Source organism: Terrapene carolina, unplaced genomic scaffold (assembly GCF_002925995.2).
Source record: "Terrapene carolina triunguis isolate 2854851 unplaced genomic scaffold, T_m_triunguis-2.0 Scaffold89, whole genome shotgun sequence".
NCBI classification, from domain to species: domain Eukaryota; kingdom Metazoa; phylum Chordata; order Testudines; family Emydidae; genus Terrapene; species Terrapene triunguis.
The window spans coordinates 21217421-21237156 of NW_020664440.1; the positions used below are offsets into that span (position 1 = coordinate 21217421).

The following is a 19736-nucleotide window of genomic DNA, read 5'->3' on the forward strand; positions in this document are numbered from 1 at the left end:
ACCAACCTGGAAAGTTTTCAGTGACAACTTCTGCTGCCATAACCCCCTTTCCTGCTTTAGGGCAATGGCCTCTTTAAATGACTGAGTGGTGTCTCCCTCCTATGTGTCAGGAATGTCTATTCACAGCAAAGTATCCTAAGAGTCCCTCTAAGTTAAATCTTTTCCAGAGAGACTTTAAAAAAAAAACAAAAAACCCCCAAAAACTTCCATCTCCAGAAGACCATTGAGAAGGTAACAAGGCGGCTTAAGTGTGGCTGGGTCCTCCAGCTGCTGAGACCTTCTGACCAATCCATGTTAGTATTTCCTTAAACACAGCAGTGCTGACCTCAGGCAGCTCTTTATGGAGAGCATGATAGGCCTCGTCATACACCTGCAATCAGAGAAAGAACACAGGTTCAGACAAACCCCCCAAGAACAAAGCAGCCCTTAGGTCCCACTCGCCGGTGCCCGCAATCCTGACATGCCCTGCACATGTCTCGTCGGTCTTCCTGTATTTCTTAGATATGGTGAATTATGAAAATTAAGGGACGCCACCAACTTGAGATCTAGTCTGTTTCAGCAAGGGAGTTAACCTGGGAAATCCTGTTTCACACCTGTCCTCCCTGCATGCGTTTGCAGTGTTGCAATCACAATTCCTTCTCCTCCTGCAGTTCTTTCCGCTCCCCTCGCCATGCGGGGAAGACCCACCAATAGGAGAATGTGACATATGATCACACGTTCACATGTATGGCCTCTGACTTTGGGTTCCTGATTTGAGACACCTTTCTTCAGCAATGCTGAGCACCCGAAGCACTGACTGACTTCAGCTGGAGTTGGGAGTGCTCATCACCTTTGAAAAACCAGGCTCCAGGGCCCAGAGCCACAAAAGTGTTTAGACACAAACTCATTTGGTGCTTAAGTTTCCAGGTACAAGTTCCCTCTGTGCTTAGGCTTTGGCCTCTGGGCATTTGCACTGCTGTCTCACGCTAGGCGTCCGTCCACCTAGCTCCTGCCTGAGCCCCGGAGCAACTCACAAACTGGGGGAAGGTGGGTGTTTGGCTGTCTAAGTCGCATGCAGGACCTGACCCTGTAGGCGGCCTCTGAGCACTGGATCCTGAGTCTCCCACCGCCTAGGTAGGTGACCTAACCACTGGACCTCAGAGTCATTCCCCCCCTCCCCTCTCTTTCTCTGGCCCAATGATTGTTCCATTGTGGATAAATACTTAAATAGTCATTGGGCCAGAGAGAGACAGTGAGAATAACTCTGTAGTCCAGTGATTAGGGCACCCATCTGGGAGAGGGGAGAGCCAGGCTCCAGTCCCCCTGCTCCCATCATTCCCTTTGATTATTTATCCATAGCGGAAGAGCTTCAAGAGGAGAGAGTGCCCCATGCTGCTCCACACCCTCTGTTGCAAGGGGAGTTTAATAGTGCAAACTCTGGAGATGGCAGTGATGTTATCAAACCTAGACCCGCCGTGCCCAGGCAGAACATTCCTTTGCCTAGTGCCCTCTAGTAAGGGAATCAAAGCCATGCAGATCCATTGTCGCTCTTATTTTAATCCCTATACAGTGTGTAGGCTGAGAAGCACAAGTCTCTTGCGAGGGCTGCTTTCATGCACTTAAGCAGTGGATACAACCATTCCCTCAGAGTCTCACACCCGCCTTCCCAGTCCGTGTATCCAGTGAGCCAACTGTAGCATATCAAGCTTGCAACCCAACGAAAGGCAGGAAATATTAATCACACCCTTGGCGTGTAAACGCAACGGGAGGCGTTCCCACAACCCCATGTGTAATTTCACTCTTTTGATGCCTGGTATAGATAGTTATTTTTCTGACCACAAAAGCTTTTGCTTGGTCTCCCCGTCTCCCTTTCAAGCTCATTCATGTGCTAACAATTGGTTAATCAGCTGTGTGCTCGCTCCAAATGAGCAGATGTGGAATGGCTTTTGTTCAGTTGCTTTTGGAACGTTCTCGCTGTACCTTTACGCCGTGAGGTGGGCTTGGCGTGAAAGCAGCCTGCCCTGTTGCAGAGTTTGGGGGCACTGGGTTACCTGGTTAGGAGCCCAATCCTGGAATGTGCCAAGTTCTTTCAATTCCCTTGGATGTTCAGCACCTCCCAGAATAGGACACTTTCCCATGCTCTGCACTCTGTCAACAGCACCTGGCACCTGCTCTGACAGTGACTCAGTCAAATCCTTAAGCCTACACTGAGCAAAGCAGAGGCTGATCTGCACAACATTACACCCTTCAAATACAAGAAGCAAGGTGACCTTGAGTGTTTTGTCCTGACTCTGCACGGTGTCCATCAGTAAGTAGGAACCTTTGATGTCGCAGAGCTTGTCGGGCAAACCATGTAGCACCAGGATTGGCAGAGTCAATTTAGGCAGGGATCGCTCTATTTTGGCAACGGCATTCATCAGCTGGATGACAAAGGAGATCTTCATGCCCCCATGGTAGACCAGGGGGTCTGAGGTGTAAGATTCAACCTATTGGGGTGGGAAAAATCATTGTCAGCAACAGTCTGTTCTGAAAATGCAAGGCAGAGCCCTTCATGTGTGATGAGTCTGTTACCGTCTATTGCTTAGGCTACCCATTTCCCACCCTCAGTGGGCTCCTGTGCCATTTCACCCTCGATCGGGGTAGTCAATTATTTTTTGTCAAGGTCCAAATTTCTTGGTCAAGGTATAGTCAAGGTCCAGACTCCAGAGAAAATAATAAAAATAATAATAAATAAATAGATTTTGAGGTCCATTCAAAAGTGCCTGGTGGTCTGGATTTGGCCCAGGGTCTGCCTATTGACTACCCCTGCACCTAGAATGATAACCCCCGTTAGCAGCCAGGGCCCATCACCTCTTGTGCAACTGGAAACTGGGCTACTCCAAACTCCTCTCTTACACCACTGAAAAATGTTCATGAGTCAAAAATGCTGGGGCAGGCAAACAAGCAGCATCAGTCAATGACTTTGCCCAAGGGAGCTACTTTTTGCACTTATTCGTGCTCTGCCCTGGTCTCCTACCACTCAAAGGTGGCAGCCTTCCCCCCCCCCATAGGCAGTTTTTCATTCTGCTTTATTGCAAAGATGATATTGATACAAACAATTCCTGAGTACCAGTTCTGTCTCTGGTGCTGAGTGGCCCTGCCATGAGTCACTTTATTTCTCTCTCCCTCAGTTTCCCCATCTGCAAAATGGGGATAAAGATATTTACTTGTCTTGCAGGAGGGTTGAAGGTACTGATTAGCTCCTGCTTCCAAAGCACTACTAAGATGAGGAGCTCTGTGCTGGTGTTAAGTGTGTATGTGGAGATGGTGCCTGCAAAGATGATGGGTCTCGACAAGTCGTGCTGCCTTGAGCCCAATGGAGGCTGCTCTGCTCAAGCTGGAGCATTGCCTCTTGGGGCCTGTAGTCTCCATGGGCCACCCCTCTGTATTAAAGACGAAGGTAACTTCAATCTGCACACTTTCTGCGCTCACTATGTATGGGCCTTGAGCTCCTGATTGGGCAAAGTTTTCCTTAGTTTAAACTATGACATAAAGTGCCAGGAGCCACCCCCCTCTCCCCCCCAAAAAACCAACAAAAAAAACCCAAACCCAAAAAACCACATACCCCAACATTTCACTTGCAAATTTGTATCTTTCTCTTACAAGCTGGCTAAGAGCAGAGAGTCAGCACGAAAAACCTGAAGTGATGAGAGTGCTGAAAACACGGCACTGGACTAATCAGCACAGGGTCTGGGAGCTAGGAACGGGTAATTACTGCATCAGGCATATCTACAGTAAATATTTGTATGCTGTATATAGAGAAACGAGCGTTGGCAGCCTACGCAGGCTTTACCAGCTCAATCTTTGCCAGAGCGTTTTGATTATAGGTGGATCCCTGGCACAGCTGCCGATTCCTCTAAAGTCTGACGCGGTTTTAAAAAAAAACAAATAATCATTTATTTGTAGGTTGGCTGAAGGAAGCCTAATTTTTCTTCTCTAAGGCAGCGTTTCCCACATGGTGGGTCCTGAGCCACCAGTGGGTCGCAGGAAGGTTCTAGATGGGTCGCCACATCCAGGGTTGGATTAACCAATCACCGGGCCGTGGCCCAAAGCAAACATACACTTCTCCTAGCTCGGTGCGGAGGGGAGACCCCAATGGGGGGGGTGTGTTTGAAAGCAAGCCTGCCCTGCTCTCACCCCGCACCGATAGCGCCTGCCTTGCGGGGCTGGGCATCGCTCCCCACTCTGGGCGTTGAGACCTAGTGCATGAGGTCGCAGCGCCACTCGGGTTTCGCACGGCTGCCCCTCCATGACGAAAGGGCAGCCAGGCCAAACTGAGTGATGCTGCAATGTGCCAGGTTGCCATGCTCTCAGCAGGGAGCTGCACCCAGCCCTGTGGGGCAGGAACCGTCGCTGTGGGCTCTGTGTGGGGCAGGCTTGCTTTTGTACACCCTTGGCCTCCTCTCCTCTCTGCACCAGGCCTGGATTAGTACAAGACCATTCAAAAATAACCCCCCCTCCCCCGCCCTGCACAGCAGCCTCCTATGGTAACAGTTCAATAGACACCAAAGTACAATGAATTCTTTGGCAGCTGACACGCCCCTCGTAAAGTCAATTACAAAGATAGTTATTCTAACCGATGAAGTGTTTTAAAATGTGCCCATTGCACCCTGCACTAATTCCAACGAGCACCCAGGTTAGTCTAAACTCCCTCCTTACTGTGCTTACACAGACACCACATCCGAGCATTAGAAGGCTCAGAGATCGACTCTCTGCCCCAATCCGGTCTCTTTGACAGGCTCAGGTGGCACAAAGGGAGTGGAAACCATCACCCTTGTTCTGGATACCGCCCATGTGTGGGGGGAGTCTGCAGTGGATGTAGAGCCAGCCTCCCTCCCCACCACTCTTAGCACAAGAGATGCATTGGGGAAGGGACAGAATGGCTAGGACACAATGCACTCCAGCAATCCCTAGTTGATGGGTGGTCCTTAGAGGAGCATAGCCAGCAGACACAAGTTAGAATGGCCTTTAGGCTGCGCTAATCTTTGCCAGGGCTGGCCCAGAGAATTGGGGAGTTGTAATTAGCTACCTGATGCCCCCTGCTTGGCTGGCCCAAGTGCAGGAGAGAATCTGCCATCAGTATCCAACTCAGGAGCAGCTCCTCTATTCATTCGCAGACTGAGCCTAATTCCATAGATTATTTTAGCAGGGTGATTCTTTTCCTTTCCTTCCCCTAGCTGAGTTCTCACGAACTAAACAGTCTAAGGCTATGTCTACACTGCACTTTTGTCAGTAAAACTTTTGTCAATCTGGGGTGTGAAAAAATACCCCCCGACCGACAAAAGTTTACTGATGAAAAGCACTGGAGTGGACCGCGCTTTGTTGGTGGGAGACCCTCTCCCGCCGACAAAGCTACTGCCACTCATTGGGGGTGGTTTTATTTTGCTCCATGAGAGCTCTCTCCTGCTGGCAAAGAGTGGCTACCCGGGAGACCTTACAGCAGCACAGCTATGCCACTGTAAGGTATGCAGTGTAGACATAGCCTAAGAAGAACCCTCATTCTCTGCTGTGCTGATGGTCTGGAGGGTGATTGGCCAGAGAGAGAAGTCTTACTCGGAGCCCTGAAGCTCACCAAACTTGGGCTCTGGGTGACCCTTGCAGGGAGCAGGCTTCATAGGAATGGTCCTGCCACTGAGACATCCATGCTGCAGAGATTGGAGAGCTCAGCCCCAGGAACTGAGAAGAGTGACCCACATTGCAACTGTCCTGATGGGTTATAGGAAACGAGAGCGAATCAGTCAGACCGCGAGGTCCCTGCCCATTTACTTGTGAATGTTGTCCCTGGTTGTCCCAGAGGCGAGCCTCTGATTGGATTAATTAAGAGCGCCAGCATCCGTGTGACTTTACTGGTAGTCTGGGATCCTTTTCCTGACCTTGTTGGTGCAGTTTGGCTTCTCCTCTGGAATCACTTAAACTTCTTTCAAACAGCATACTCTGCTGGAGGCAGCAAAGGGTCTCTTTTAGAGCCCCGCACAGGACTATTTTTTAATCCCGCTCCCGCTATTATGGCAGCGAGTCCTGCAAGACCCATAGGATTCCAGACCCGCTGCAGGGCTCTACACTCGTCCTGTGCAGGGCTCTAGTCTATTTCCCCTGCCATGGCAGGTCCATAATCCCCATTACTGGAAACTCAAGTTATGGGCATGCTGGAGTGGACCGCTGGGAGTTCCACTCCCTTTGTGCCCCAAAGTGAGGGGCAGTTACTGGAGGGGAGACAAATGCAGTATGGCTCCCCTCATCCTGATGACACACCCACCCTGAGGGTCTGAGATCTAGCCCCTGGGAAATGCTTGGAAGATCCCACTGGGGAGGTGAAATGCTGGCTGAGGTTGAGCTGTCAGGGCCTGATCCGAGGAGGTGGTAAGCATCCTCGACTCCCAGAGAAGTCAATAGGAGCTGAGCACGTCCCAACATCTGGCCCTCAGTCAGTATCCACATAGACTCTTCAGTGCCTGGAAGTCTTCTCTAGAACAGCTCTGAGGTGGCACCATGGCTGCTGTAGGTGCCTCTAACCTCCTCTGCATCCCCTACAGGCAGGCAGCCTTTTTCAGTGGAACTATACTCTCGTGAGATACAGCCCTGCTTGTTTTAAATATCTGTCCTGTTCTGTAAACTGTCTCGATCCCGAGAGGCTGCCTTTCATGAGAAGGAACCGCCCTGCCTGTGAACGGGCTCATGGAAAAAGTTACACTCTGGCTTCTGGAACACCCAGTGCATCTAATTTTGTCAACTCTCACTTTAGCAGCTGGTAACCTGACATTTTCACCCAAACCCATTGACTTTTCATCTGCAATTTAAACAAAAGCACAGGGTTCCTCTGGCTACTTAGCAACTGGCTTCAGCCTAATCTGGGAGTTATTTGTTTGGAGCTGTGTCACAGCACTGCACTGAGGCAACACAGCTTTGTGGGGTTTTTGTTTTTTTACTGAAAGCAACAGATGAAGGACTCCGGGAAAAAAATCAAGAGGGGTGGGTGGCTGGATTGACAGACGTTGCCTTCCCATGGAGTAAAATAATGTAGATTAATTCATATGAGCTGCCCCCTTCCCCGCCCCCGTGTAGTGCCATAAATGCCAAGAGATGGCCTAATGGGTTTCTTTCTTCTTTTTCTCCCCCCCCCCAAACAAGGAATTTTTAGCTACTGAACAGCAGACAAATCTTTTGTGTAGATGGGGGGTGGGGGGATCTTTGAGAATGATCGACATTGTGAGAGGGATAAAAACAGCTAATGAAAAACAATCCTTATCGGAAAGTTAATGATCTGTGCATGGGGCGAACGCACTGCACAGGGCAAGTCTTGGTGAAAGGAGGAGGAAAAAGGGAGAAGGCTTTATCCTGAGCCTTCAAAAGAAGGGAGAGAAAAGGGGAAACCCTTCCGCTGTGCAGCAGGGCAACTTGTAATGGGGTAGGGGATGAGGTTTAAAGAAAAGTTCTCTAGAACGCTGGGTGTGCTGAGTCTTAGTTGTAGGGAGGGATAAGAGAAACTGGGGTGACCTTCCAGGCTCCACATCACTCTGTCCACCTCAATCTCTGCTCTTGTTTCTTAACACTCTCCCCTTGTCCACCTTCGCTCAGCCAGCGAATGCTGACTCATCTCTTCCTTTGTGCCTTCTCCTACTCTCATGTTTGCACTCTCTGTTTAGGAAACCCTGGGTCACCTCTGCCTCCTTCCTCTGTTTCCTGTTCTTCCTTCGTTCTTAGTTACAGCTAGCAGGGCCCCGCTTTCCAGGATAGATACCTTGGACAGTGTCTGCATAGTGGATCTGGTCTAAATATTTGGATCCGGTTCAGTCCATTGATCCTTTCCAGCCCTGGCTCGGAGTGGGGTCTGTAGAATCCATCACAACTGCCAACTCTTTTTTTTAAAAGATTCTCTTCAAGACAGAACCATCCACCAGGTCTCCTGGTGCATTTGGTGTTGCCCATCTATTTAGACTGTAAGCTCTTCTTCTGGGCAGGGGCTGCATCTTTCCTTTCCATCTTGCACAATACTAAGCATGCTGTAACAATATTTAGCATGTTCTTAGCATCTTCCATCTGAGGACAAACCCCTTCAAGGTAGGTATTTTTACAACCATTTAACAGATGGATAAACTTTGGCACAGTGAGTTTAAGTAGTTACATAATAAGTCAGTGGCAGAACCAGGCAGGGAAACCCAGGAGTCCCTGCTGTAACAGCCAAGGCACACTGTCTCCTAATATATAGGCTGTGGCTTTGATAGACCTTTTACTTTATAAACCTGGTATCACTTATCTTTTACAACCTAGGAATATAATTCTTCCTTCATATGATTTTATTGTACCTTTTCTCTCCTCTGTTATTACTTACACAGAGAATTATTGGTAACACCTTCCATATGATGGAACACTAGCGAGTATGATGGTGTTCCTATAATAATGGAATCTGACCGCATTTATTTATTTATTTATCTATGTATGTTTTGTACATTTTTGTTATGATAAGGCTTACCAAAATATCTGAGGACATATACATTACAAAGTGGATGTATACTAATGCTTTCTATGTTGGTTCTTATACTGTGTCCAGTATTATGGAATCGCTGCATGTGCCCGATCTAATTCTCTCTTCTCTAGCTGAAAAATCTCAAAGGGCTTTTCAATTGTGATGTTTTTAACCCCGTGAAGTATTAATCCCCTTTTACGGAACAAGGAAACTGAGGCACGGAAAGAATAAGTCACTTGACCAGAAAATCTGTGTCAGAGCCAGGTACAGAACCCAGGCGTCCATGTGGTTTATCCACAAGACCAGTCTTCCTTCCAATTTACCTAAAGAGCAATTTGGCAAGTTGAATGTGCAAACAAAAGTTAAGTGTACTGTATTAACACCCTCTTTGCTCCTTATCTAGTCAGCCTGCATTCTGATGTCAGCATGGACAGGGACCCGCCTAGCCACCCACAGTTGGGAAATTCATTAGCATCTATTTAAAATAAGAATCCAGCTCATCTAGCCAGTCAGAGACATTGAAAAATTACAGCACGCCTCGGGGGCACGTGGGCTGCCACAGAAGTAAGCATTCACTACACTTACAAAGCGCTCCTGCTTTTTAGAGACCCTTGGGTGCCATCTTCTGTCATTCCAGTTGATCTTAGAAATAAAACTAAAATCCTGATTTGTGATCCCTTCCCAGACACAGCTGTTTCATTCACTTTTTTTCCTCCTCAGCAGTGCAAATACAAACCTAAGCCTACATGTGGCTGTTTTGTACTGAAAGATGTGGGAGCCTTTTTAATTGTGCTGCTGCAGCAGTTGTCAAGACATCTGGTTTTACCAGTATTGCTGAACCAGGCTGTCTATAAGCAGGAGAAGGGGTGTTGTTTTTCCACACAGCAGCCTGGTCCCACAAGCCTTGTCTAGACTGGCAAAAATGGGGGCCTACAATTCACAATGGTAGAAGCTCTAATTAGTTAGTTACAGTGGTTAAATGATGGGGCAGGGACCATCTTTGTACAGCACCTAGCACCATGGGGTCCTGCTCTATGACTGGAGTTCCTAGCCACTATCTCAGTACTATACAAATAATAGTAAGTGTAGATGAGACTCAAGCGTCTTTGCTACTGTATTTGTGTGAAAAGCAGATTTAGACAACATGGTCTTCAAAGTATCTGAGCCCTGCCTAAACTACAGCTTCTATCACTGCTGCCCCATTGGAGCTGCACTTGGTGCTGAATTATGGGTCCCATTTTTTTTGCCATAGTGACCATCACACAGCCCAGATCTTAGATCTCCTTCCCAGAACAGGACATGGATGCAGAGTGCACTGAACTGGTGACTGAATGGTTCCAGACTGGACTAGTCAGCTTATGAGCCAAATTTTCTGTTGGGCACAGATATTGACTGTAAGGGCATTTCACCTATTTCCACTAGCAGAGAATTTGTCTCGAGGTGTTTAGACCATTACAGAGGGCCAGCAGTGACTTAAAATGATATTAACATCCTCACCTCCTTTTTGTTCCGGGAAACCACATTTGGGTCTATAGCTCCCAGCGTCAGATTTGGTAGAACAAAGTTGAGCACTTTAGCTGCAAAAACCTGTGGGAAATGAATGAAATAAATTAACTGGGCAGCAAGGAGAAGAAATATGTGAGCCAAAGCCTTAGCTAGCATAAACTGGCATAACATAGCACCACTGAAGTCAATAGAGTGTCCCGATTTGACACAAGCTAGGGATCTGGCCCTATAGTTACAAAACTGTCACAAAACCAAAGAATTTGGATATCCATCGGCATCAATTACAAGAATGGGCACAATACTATGAAATATTCACAACTGCCCTGACGCTACACTCTGCATTTCTTCCCCTTGCAGATGAGAGATCAAGTCAATGTGGGAAAGGCCTGGCTTAAGACCCTGCTAAAGGCCATTGTTTTATGGAGCTGGCGGTATCGCTGTTGCTGCTGCCCCTTCCTACCATTGCTCAGTTCTGATTTCAGGCTGCAGCACTTAAGTGATATTCTGTGCAATTTACAGTACTTGCCTAGGCTGGACTCTCTTTGCTAAGCACATTCTCCAGGGAGTCTGCAAATAAACAACAGTAAAATGTGTATGCATTGACTAAGGAAATCTATTGCTCGCTTGTCTCCTGGGAATCAAACACAAAAGTGTTCAGCAGCCTGAGCTTGAAAGCACTAGCATGAGAAAGGATATCCTTTATTTCAGTAACATTCCTCAATCCCCGCGCCCAATGCAAGATTCTTCTCTGATCTTTGATAACTGTCTTCTAATTAAGTGGTCACCGCTTAGAAAAGATGACAATGTGTAATTGGCCTTTGTACTGTCTTACTGTATCCACAGATACTACCTGCAAGATTAATTTGTAATCTGCATACTCTGCTTGTGTTTGAAAGCATAGACTGTAATCCATTACATAGGACTGTCTGATACTCTTGTATCAAAGATACTATGCAAAGGAAAATTACCAGGCTGAAATTAGAGTTCTCCAAGAGTAGGAAGCAGTGAAGGCTCATAGTAAATATCAAGGAAACCCCATTCCTAGGGGGATATGTAAATCATGTAACTTTCACCTTGTACTCTGAATACCCCATTGGTACTCCAACCCCATGAGCCAAATTCATCTTCACTGAGGTCAATGAAGTTGCACCAGGAATGAATTTGTCACCATGGGTATAAATACAAGCTCATAACTTCAGATAAGATTCCTACCTAGGGATGGAGCAAATTTCCTCTGGCCTTCTTTAATTTAAGAATCATTGTTATTTGCTGTGTGTGTGTGTATTTATTTATACCCTCATGATGGGAGTCTTGCAAAGAGAGAGTAAATCTGAATTTTCCCACATGTGAGCACATGCTACTCTAATGAGGCTCACTTTTTGTTGTCATGGCTCCACACACTTGTGGTTACCTAATCTTTAGAACATAAGAACGGCCATACTGGGTCAGACCAAAGGTCCATCTAGCCCAGTATCCTGTCTTCCAAAAGTGCCCAATGCCAGGTGCCCCAGAGGGAATGAACAGAACAGTTAATCATCAAGTGATCCCTCCCCTGTTGCCCATGCCCAGCTTCTGGCAAACAGAGGCTAGGGACACCATCCCTGCCCATGCTGGCTAATAGCCATTGATGGACCTATCCTCCATGAATTTATCCAGTTCTTTTTTGAACCCTGTTATAGTCTTGATCTTCACAACATCCTCTGGCAAGGAGTACCACAGGTTGACTGTGCATTGTGTGAAAAAATACTTCCTTTTGTTAGTCTTAAACCTGCTGCCTATTAATTTCATTTGGTGGCTCCTAGTTCTTGTGTTATGAGAAGGAGTAAATAACACTTCCTTATTTACTTTCTCTACACCAGTCATGATTTTACAGACCTCTATCATATCTTCCCTTAGTAATCTCTTTTCCAAGCTGAAAAGTCCCAGTCTTATTAATCTCCCCTCATATGGTAACCGTTCCAGACCCCTAATCATTTTTGTTGCCCTTTTCTGAACTTTTTCCAATTCTAATACTGTATATCTTTTTTGAGATGGGGCGACCACATCTGCATGCAGTATTCAAGATGTGGGCGTACAATGGTTTTATATAGAGACAATATGATATTTTCTGTCTTATTATCTATCCCTTTCTTAATGATGCCCAACATTCTGTTCGCTTTTTTGACTGTCGCTGCACATTGAGTGGATGTTTTCAGAGAACTATCCACAATTATTCCAAGATCTCTTTCTTGAGTGGTAACAGCTAATTTAGGCCCCATCATTTTATATGTATAGTTGGGATTATGTTTTCCACTGTGCACTACTTTCCATTTAGCAACACTGAATTTCATCTGCCATTTTGTTGCCCAGTCACACAGTTTTGATTCTTTTGTAGCTCTTCACAGCCCGCCTAAGACTTAACTATCTTGAGTAGTTTTGTATCATCTGCAAATTTTGCCACCTCACTGTTTACCCCTTTTCCCAGACCATTTATGAATATGTTAAATAGGACTGGGCCCAGTACAGATCCCTGGGGCAAACCACTATTTACCTCTCTCTATTCTGAAAACTGACCATTTATTCCTACCCTTTGTTTCCTATCTTTTAACCAGTTACCAATCCATGAGAGAACCTTCCTTCTTATCCCATGACTGTTTACTTTGCTTAAAAGCCTTTGGCGAGGGACCTTGTCAAAGGTTTTCTGAAAATCTAAATACCAGAGGCGTAGCGAGTGCCCTCCGTACCCTCCGACCGGAGGGGGCCCCGCAAGGAAGGGGGCCCCTAAAAGTGGCAAAATAAATACCGCATTCCAGTTTCTGCATTGTAAGGGGCCCTGCCCGGACATATGTTCGGAAGGGGCGACCGTTCGGAGGGGGCCACGTTCTTTGTTGCTACGGCCCTGCTAAATACACTATATCCACTGGACTCCCCCTTGTCCACATGCTTGTTGACCCCCTCAAAGAATTCTAGTAGATTGGTGAGACATGATTTCCAAAACCACGTTGACTATTCCCCAACAAATTATGTTCATCTATGTGTCTGAAAATTTTGTTCTTTACTATAGTTTCAACCAGTTTGCCTGGTACTGAAGTCAGGCTTACCGGCCTGTAATTGCTGGGGTTACCTCTGGAGCCCTTTTTAAAAATTGGTGTCACATTAGCTATCCTCCACTCATTTGGTACAGAAGCTGATTTAAATGATAGGTTACAGACTACAGTTAGTAGTCCTGTAATTTCACATTTGAGTTCCTTCAGAACTCTTGGGTGAATACTATCTGGTCCTGGTGACTTATTACTGTTTCGTTTATCAGTTTGTTCCAAAACCTCCTCTAATGACACCTCAATCTGGGACAGTTCCTCAGATTTGTCACCTAACAAGAATGGCTCAGGTTTGGGAATCTCCTTCACATCCTCAACCATGAAGACCGATGCAAAGAATTAATTTAATTTCTCTGCAACGACCTTATTGTCCTTGAATGCTCCTTTATCATCTCGATCGTCCCGTGGCCCCACTGGTTGTTTAGCAGGCTTCCCGCTTCTGATGTACTATTTTGCTATTACTTTTTGAGTCTTTGGTTAGCTGTTCTTCAAATTCTTTTTTGGCCTTCCTAATTATATTTTTACACTTCATTTGCCAGAGTTTATGCTCCTTTCTATTTTCCTCACTAGGATTTAACTTCCACTTTTTAAAGGATATTTTTTTGCCTCTCACTGCTTCTTTTACGTTGTTGTTTAGCCACAGTGGCTCTTTTTTGGTTCTCTGACGATGTTTTTTATTTGGGGTATACATTTAAGTTGAGCCTCTATTATGGTGTCTTTAAAAATTTTCCATGCAGCTTGCAGGGATTTTACTTTTGGTGCTGTACCTTTTAATTTCTGTGTAATTAACCTCCTCATTTTTGTGTAGTTCCCGTTTCTGAAATTAAATGCTACGGTGTTGGGCCGCTGTTGTGTTTTTCCCCGCCACAGGGATGTTAAATTTTATTATATTATGGTCACTATTACCAAGCGGTCCAGCTGTATTCACCTCTTGGACCTGATCCTGTGCTCCACTTAGGACTAAAACAAGAATTGCCTCTCCTCTTGTGGGTTCCAGGACTAGCTGCTCCAAGGGTACGTCTACACTACCCACCGGATCAGTGGGTAGTGATCGATCTATCGGGGATCGATGTATTGCGTCTCATCTAGGCGCGATACATCGATCCCTGAACGCACTCCCCGTCAACTCCGGAACTCCACCAGGGCGAGAGGCGGAAGCGGAGTCGACGGGGGAGCGGCGGCCGTCGATCCCGCGCCACGAGGACGCGAAGTAAGTCAATCTAAGTCGATCTAAGATACGTCGACTTCAGCTACGCTATTCTCATAGCTGAAGTTGCGTATCTTAGATCGATTCCCACCCCCAGTGTAGACCAGCCCCAAGAAGCAGTGATTTAAGGTGTCAAGAAACTTTATCTCTGCATCCCGTCCTGAGGATGGTACATGCTCTGGACAGGTTCTCAAAGCTTTCACACATTTCCGGAACCCTCGCCAACTTGAGTCAATAGCAACAAACCGGCACAGAACTAGAATGGGCCTGGTTCTGATCTCACGTACCTCCAGTTTTACACTGGTGCAGCTCCCTGACTTTAGTGGAGTTACTCCTTATTTACAACTGCATGAGAGAAGAATCAGGCCATGTGTGTATGTATGTTTGTGCACGTGCACACACACACATCCTCTGTGTGCGCATATATACAAATATTACTCATGCACAGATATAACTAATCTTAGGGTCAAAATGACTGACTGACAGTGATAAGGAGGTACCCGGACACCGTCCTCATAAGGAATTTCAGATATATGTGAAAAGCCACATTACCCTTGTAAATTTAGTGCAGGGGGCATCAGTCAATACAGCTTATAGCTCAACAATTCTAAGAGCCAAGGTCATTGCCACTGGAAAAATAATCTTTCACGTTATAAACCTGAGCTTCTAGGGTCAAAAGGTTCCAATGTGGCATCATTGATTTTGTGAGGGCCATGGTGATGGTCTATAACACAATGGGCTTTTCATTAAAAATACTGTGTTGTTAAACACCCTAGCCACATTTGATAGCTGAAGATTTTATCTCCCAACGGGTTTGAAGCAGCAGGTGATGCAATATGGATTATTTAGGGAGTGGTTGGCAGGCCAGACTCAATAAAATGGAGAAGATGGTAATCAGGCAGTTTTGGTCTGGGACAAAAGAGAAGTGAACAGTACATCCATTCAGGCATGGCAAACCATTCAATCTTACCCTTCTCCACCCCAGTCTGTAAGAGAGAGATCCCAGATTGAGATGGAAAAAGGTGTTTTGAGTCTGAGGGCTTGCTACACACCAGTCCGTATGGGTTTTTAACTAGAAGTGTGATTTAAAACCGATTTCGTTAACCTGGTGCAAAAGGCTTTGCGGGAACACCTAAACCAATATATACGTGTCTTATATTGATTTATCTTAAATTGATTAGGAACAGGTTTAAGTTAAACTGAAACAAACCACTCTTAAGCCAAAATAAGAGTATCTACACAGGGTTTTACCCCAGTTCAACTACATCATGTTTAAAACAGATTTAGTTAAAGTTAAGCAAACCAGTGACATTTTATTGTGTGAAAATAAGGCCTGAGTGATCAGAGAAGTTGTAAGTTTATTGGGACCAGCTGACATCCAGCCACAAAGAAAAGTGAATGGCCCTGGTCAGTAAAGGCCAAGTGGAATGGAGAATTGTAACACAGGTCATACAAATTAGAGATGGAAAAATCTCATTGGGTCCCATCTAATCCTCTCCTGGGAGGCCAGTGCGGGATTGTTTCTTACAGAACATTGTCTAGGGGTTTATTCCACCCAGGTATAAATGTTTCATGCAATGCAGCCTCCTTCGGACGCAAACAGATTCCAGGGCTTACTAGGGACATGCTTTCTATTACTCATCTTACATTTCTCTTTCCATACTTCTCTATGATTCTCCCTGGTTCCATCTCCTCGTGCCACCAGAAAGAATCCCTTGCCTTCTTGCTGTTTACATCCTGCACATGCTTGAAAACACAGGGCCAAATTCTGGCTGCTCTTACCTAGGTGAGCAAGAAGGGAGGAAAGTGCATTTGTGCAACGAGTAGCCGGGTGCTTTCATTCTCTGTGTGAGGGAGTCATAGGGCACACGGGGATAACACAGGCTGCATTTTTTTAAAGTGCATAGTGGCTGCCACTCCTGCATGTGCTCCCCCAGCACCTCTTGAGCTGTTCTGCCTGACTCTGTCCTCCACAGCCAGAATGCCTCCAGGTGCTGTCCCGGGTGCAGTACTGTTCTGTACCCCTCTTCTAACATGCTTGTGGCTGGTTAAGCTCTGTTCTACGGCAGCAGTGTCTGGGGGATCTGGGCCCCTCTTATGTTCCCTCTGATCATTATTTACCTAGGCCATGTCAAACTCTTCTTGCCCCAAGAGGATGAGCGTGATGGCCCTTGCTCTGTCACCAGGGAGCAGGTTCGGACACTACAAGTAATAACAGCTCAAGGGGCTATAAGCACCACTGTTAAAGCTACCGACTTTCAGCCGTTCCTGAGAAGAGCAGACAAATTACCTGATTGTTTTTCTTTGTTTCCATCTAGAGTTTTAGAGTCTTACTGTGCAAGGTGCTGTGTGTCCTCTGGGGAGCCCAGAGCCCTCCTTTCTCGCTGACTTCATTGGGTGCTGAGGGTACACAGTGCCTGGCAGGATTGGGCCTCCAGTCATTTGCCTTTGCATGCTCTGTTCTCATCACAGACTCTCCTCCCGCTCCAGCGCAGGAAGAATTTAACCATCTAGATTTTTAAATCACTCTTCCCTTTTCCGATTTGACTAATTAAAAAAACAACTTTCTGAACCAGAGGCCACAATTCATTCTCCTTTTTGAATAAGTAGCATTTGCTTAGAAACAGGGGCTGATGGAGGAAGAAAGTGATGGCCGGATCTGTGTGTGTGTGTGTGTGTGTGTTTGTGTATTTTACATCCATTGCTATTACCTTGATAGGCGTCGCTACCTCTGGGCTTGCTACAACTAAAGGAGAAATTAACACCAGGCCTGAAAACTCGTTTGGTCTCTCGCAGGCAGTTAGGATGGAGATGGCTCCTCCCTGCAATACAAAAGTGAGAGGCAGCCTGAGCACTAATACAGATGATCATACTTCACTATTTGTACAGCATGGTGATGTGCCGGGCACTTTACTGGCAGGTACAAAACAAAGTTCTCTGCTCCAGGGAGCTTCTAATTAGCTAGACACTTTGTTCAAGCAAAAGATGGAATAACTAGAAGCAAAGGGGTAGATTTGGTTGTTTTTTTTGGGGGGGGGGGGTGGCTTTTGGAGAGTGGAGGTAGGATATTTTTTTGAGCTAGGCTTCAGTACTGCAAACCCTTATGCATGTGCTTAACTATATGCACATGAGCAGTCCCAGGAATTTACTGGATTATTCATGTGCATAAAGTTTGCAGATTCAGGGCTTGAACAAGCCTCTGTGGGGAGGACTAAAAATTAAAGATCTCTTGGAAGTAATATAAATTTCACATGAGACATGAAGGAAGAGAAGTGGAGACTTGGGGGACTGGAGCAGAGAGGTGGCTGCATGACAGAAGGGGTGGAGATGAGCAGGAATGGGACACAAAGATAGCGAAAAAGCAGGCAGTAGTTTTACCCAGTATTTCCGAGTTATACTGGTATCCATGGGTAACAAAGTATTGTCACCTGGGAATGGAAACCATAGAAGTTCGGATAATTACTGTAGGCCCAAAATTATCCTCTTGCAAATGTCTCTTTCCTCATTCCCCCCCCCCGAAGCAAACAGTTACAGAGCTCTACAATCAACAACCTACTCATGGGCTGCAAGTTAAACAGAGGCGCATTCCCATGTAGTTTCAAGCCAAGTGTTGGCAGGATTGCAGAAACTGTGTGAGAATTGTAGGAACTGGGGTGCTTGGCTCGCTTGCTCAGTAAAGATCACAGAGGATTAGTTGTTAAGGAAAATGCTTGGTGAACTTACATGCTGCTGAAGAACCACTGGCTTGTTTAAATGGAGCAGCAGCAAAAAGAATCTCAATGACCTTATTTGGCTTGGTACTTGGAAATTAGCTCCTTGTTACAGAGGCTTAGAGCACAGTGAACTCTTAAAAGCATACCATGTGCTTTAGATCAGAATTCTTGTTTATTGGAACATGGGGTTAAATCCTGAAGTGCTTATTCATTTTTTGTATGCAGGGACAATCACTGTGACACCAATAGGAATATTGCCTGACTGAATCCACGGGATTTGGCCTGTGGTGTCAGAATCCCACTTAAAATCTGCTCACAAACCCAATCCTTCTTTTGTTTTTCATCCCTAATCCTTGAAACACTGTCCAGTACAGTTGTGTAACTGAATGAGGCTACAGTGTGTCGCCATGTTTTATTCCCAATCCACTCACAAGGCCACAGAGTGTATTACCTCCTGGTTACTGGTTCAAATACAAGCCTGGTTGTTGGTGAATGAAAGAAGTTACCATCTGCCAGTTGTTCAGTGCCCCCCCATGAGGAATGTAGGAACTCAGTCCGGTTCCTAGTGGGCTGGTAGGGATGTGCATCATGAATTAGCCCATTGTTGCAAATGGCACTAATTAGCATCCTGATCTCAACAGAAAGGCCAAGGACTGAATGGGTCACAGAGACTGAAGTTCCCTCTAGGGGTGAGGCAGTGAGGGGAAGCTTGTACAGTAGAACCTTAGTGTTATGAACACCTCAGGAACGGAGGTGGTTGATAACTCTGAAATATTCATAATGCTGAACAAAATGTGTTGGTTGTTTTTTCAAAAGTTTACAACTAAACATTGACTTAATACAGCTTTGAAACTTTACTCTGTGGAAGAAAAATGCTACTGTTAACCATCTGTAAGCAGAGTCAGGATGAGCTCTACCCTGACATCTGGTGGTGAATTATGGCGAGTGTGGAAAAGAACTCCAGGGGCGGATCTCGTTTGCATAGGCACACCCACACGCCTAGCATGAGCCCACAGCAACCAAAAGTGGTTACTTTGGCTGGTGTGGGATCCCCAGTTTCTCTGTTATTGGGGCAGGAAGAATAAAGTTTTGTTACCCTGATTCTGTGAATCAAGGCCAGTGGAACTGTTGTATGACAGAAGGACTGAGTGAATCCGTCACCATTACCTAAGTAGCATTTGCTTGTCAAGGGGCATGGGTTACAAAACCCAGTGAATTGAGAGAGGATGGGGACAGGTATTTGTACCTGATGGTATGGGCCCCCTCTGAGGGTCCAAAACACCAATTGCACTGCCTCCTCTCTCCACTGTTGAATGTCAGAGCTAACTTTGATTCCCGTAGGAGTCTAGTTACAGGCTGCTGAGCTGAATTCACTTTGGGCCAATGGTGCACCAGCACTGGGGCTCCCCTACTATACTATGAGCTGAAATCGCTAAGAGCTGAAATCACAAAAGAGCTGATGTTATTAAGAGCTGAGATCACTGAGTGCTGTGTTAACTAGTGGGGGAGCCTGAAGCTATATTGCTCAGCAGCTGATGGAGCAATTTGTGGGGACGACTGGAGGAGCAGCGAGCGGCGTGGAGACTTGCGGGGCCGGTTGGAGTGGCCCAAGGAACGGCGAGCGGAGCTGTTTGCTGGGACGGCTGGAACGGCTCACAGGTCGGTGAGCGGAGCGGAGCGGCTTGTAGAGCGGAGCAGTTCGTGGGACGGCAGGAGCGGCTCACGGGACAGCAGGTGGAGTGGAGCGGCTC

General features: G+C 46.3%; 1 protein-coding gene across 2 annotated transcripts in view; it reads right to left on the reverse strand.

Annotated features, from left to right (window-relative positions):
• Positions 1-218: 218 nt before the first annotated feature.
• The window catches only part of MGLL (monoglyceride lipase), an 86944-nt gene continuing 67426 nt past the window's right edge, over positions 219-19736 (reverse strand). For both annotated transcript variants that reach the window (XM_024220757.3, XM_024220749.3), the window contains exons 5-8: positions 16984-17094; positions 9980-10069; positions 2250-2465; positions 219-370 (exon numbers count right to left, since the gene is read on the reverse strand). In XM_024220757.3, the coding sequence (XP_024076525.1) occupies positions 245-370; positions 2250-2465; positions 9980-10069; positions 16984-17094 (543 nt within the window). In that variant the 3' untranslated portion in view covers positions 219-244. The remainder of the gene's footprint in view (positions 371-2249; positions 2466-9979; positions 10070-16983; positions 17095-19736) is intronic.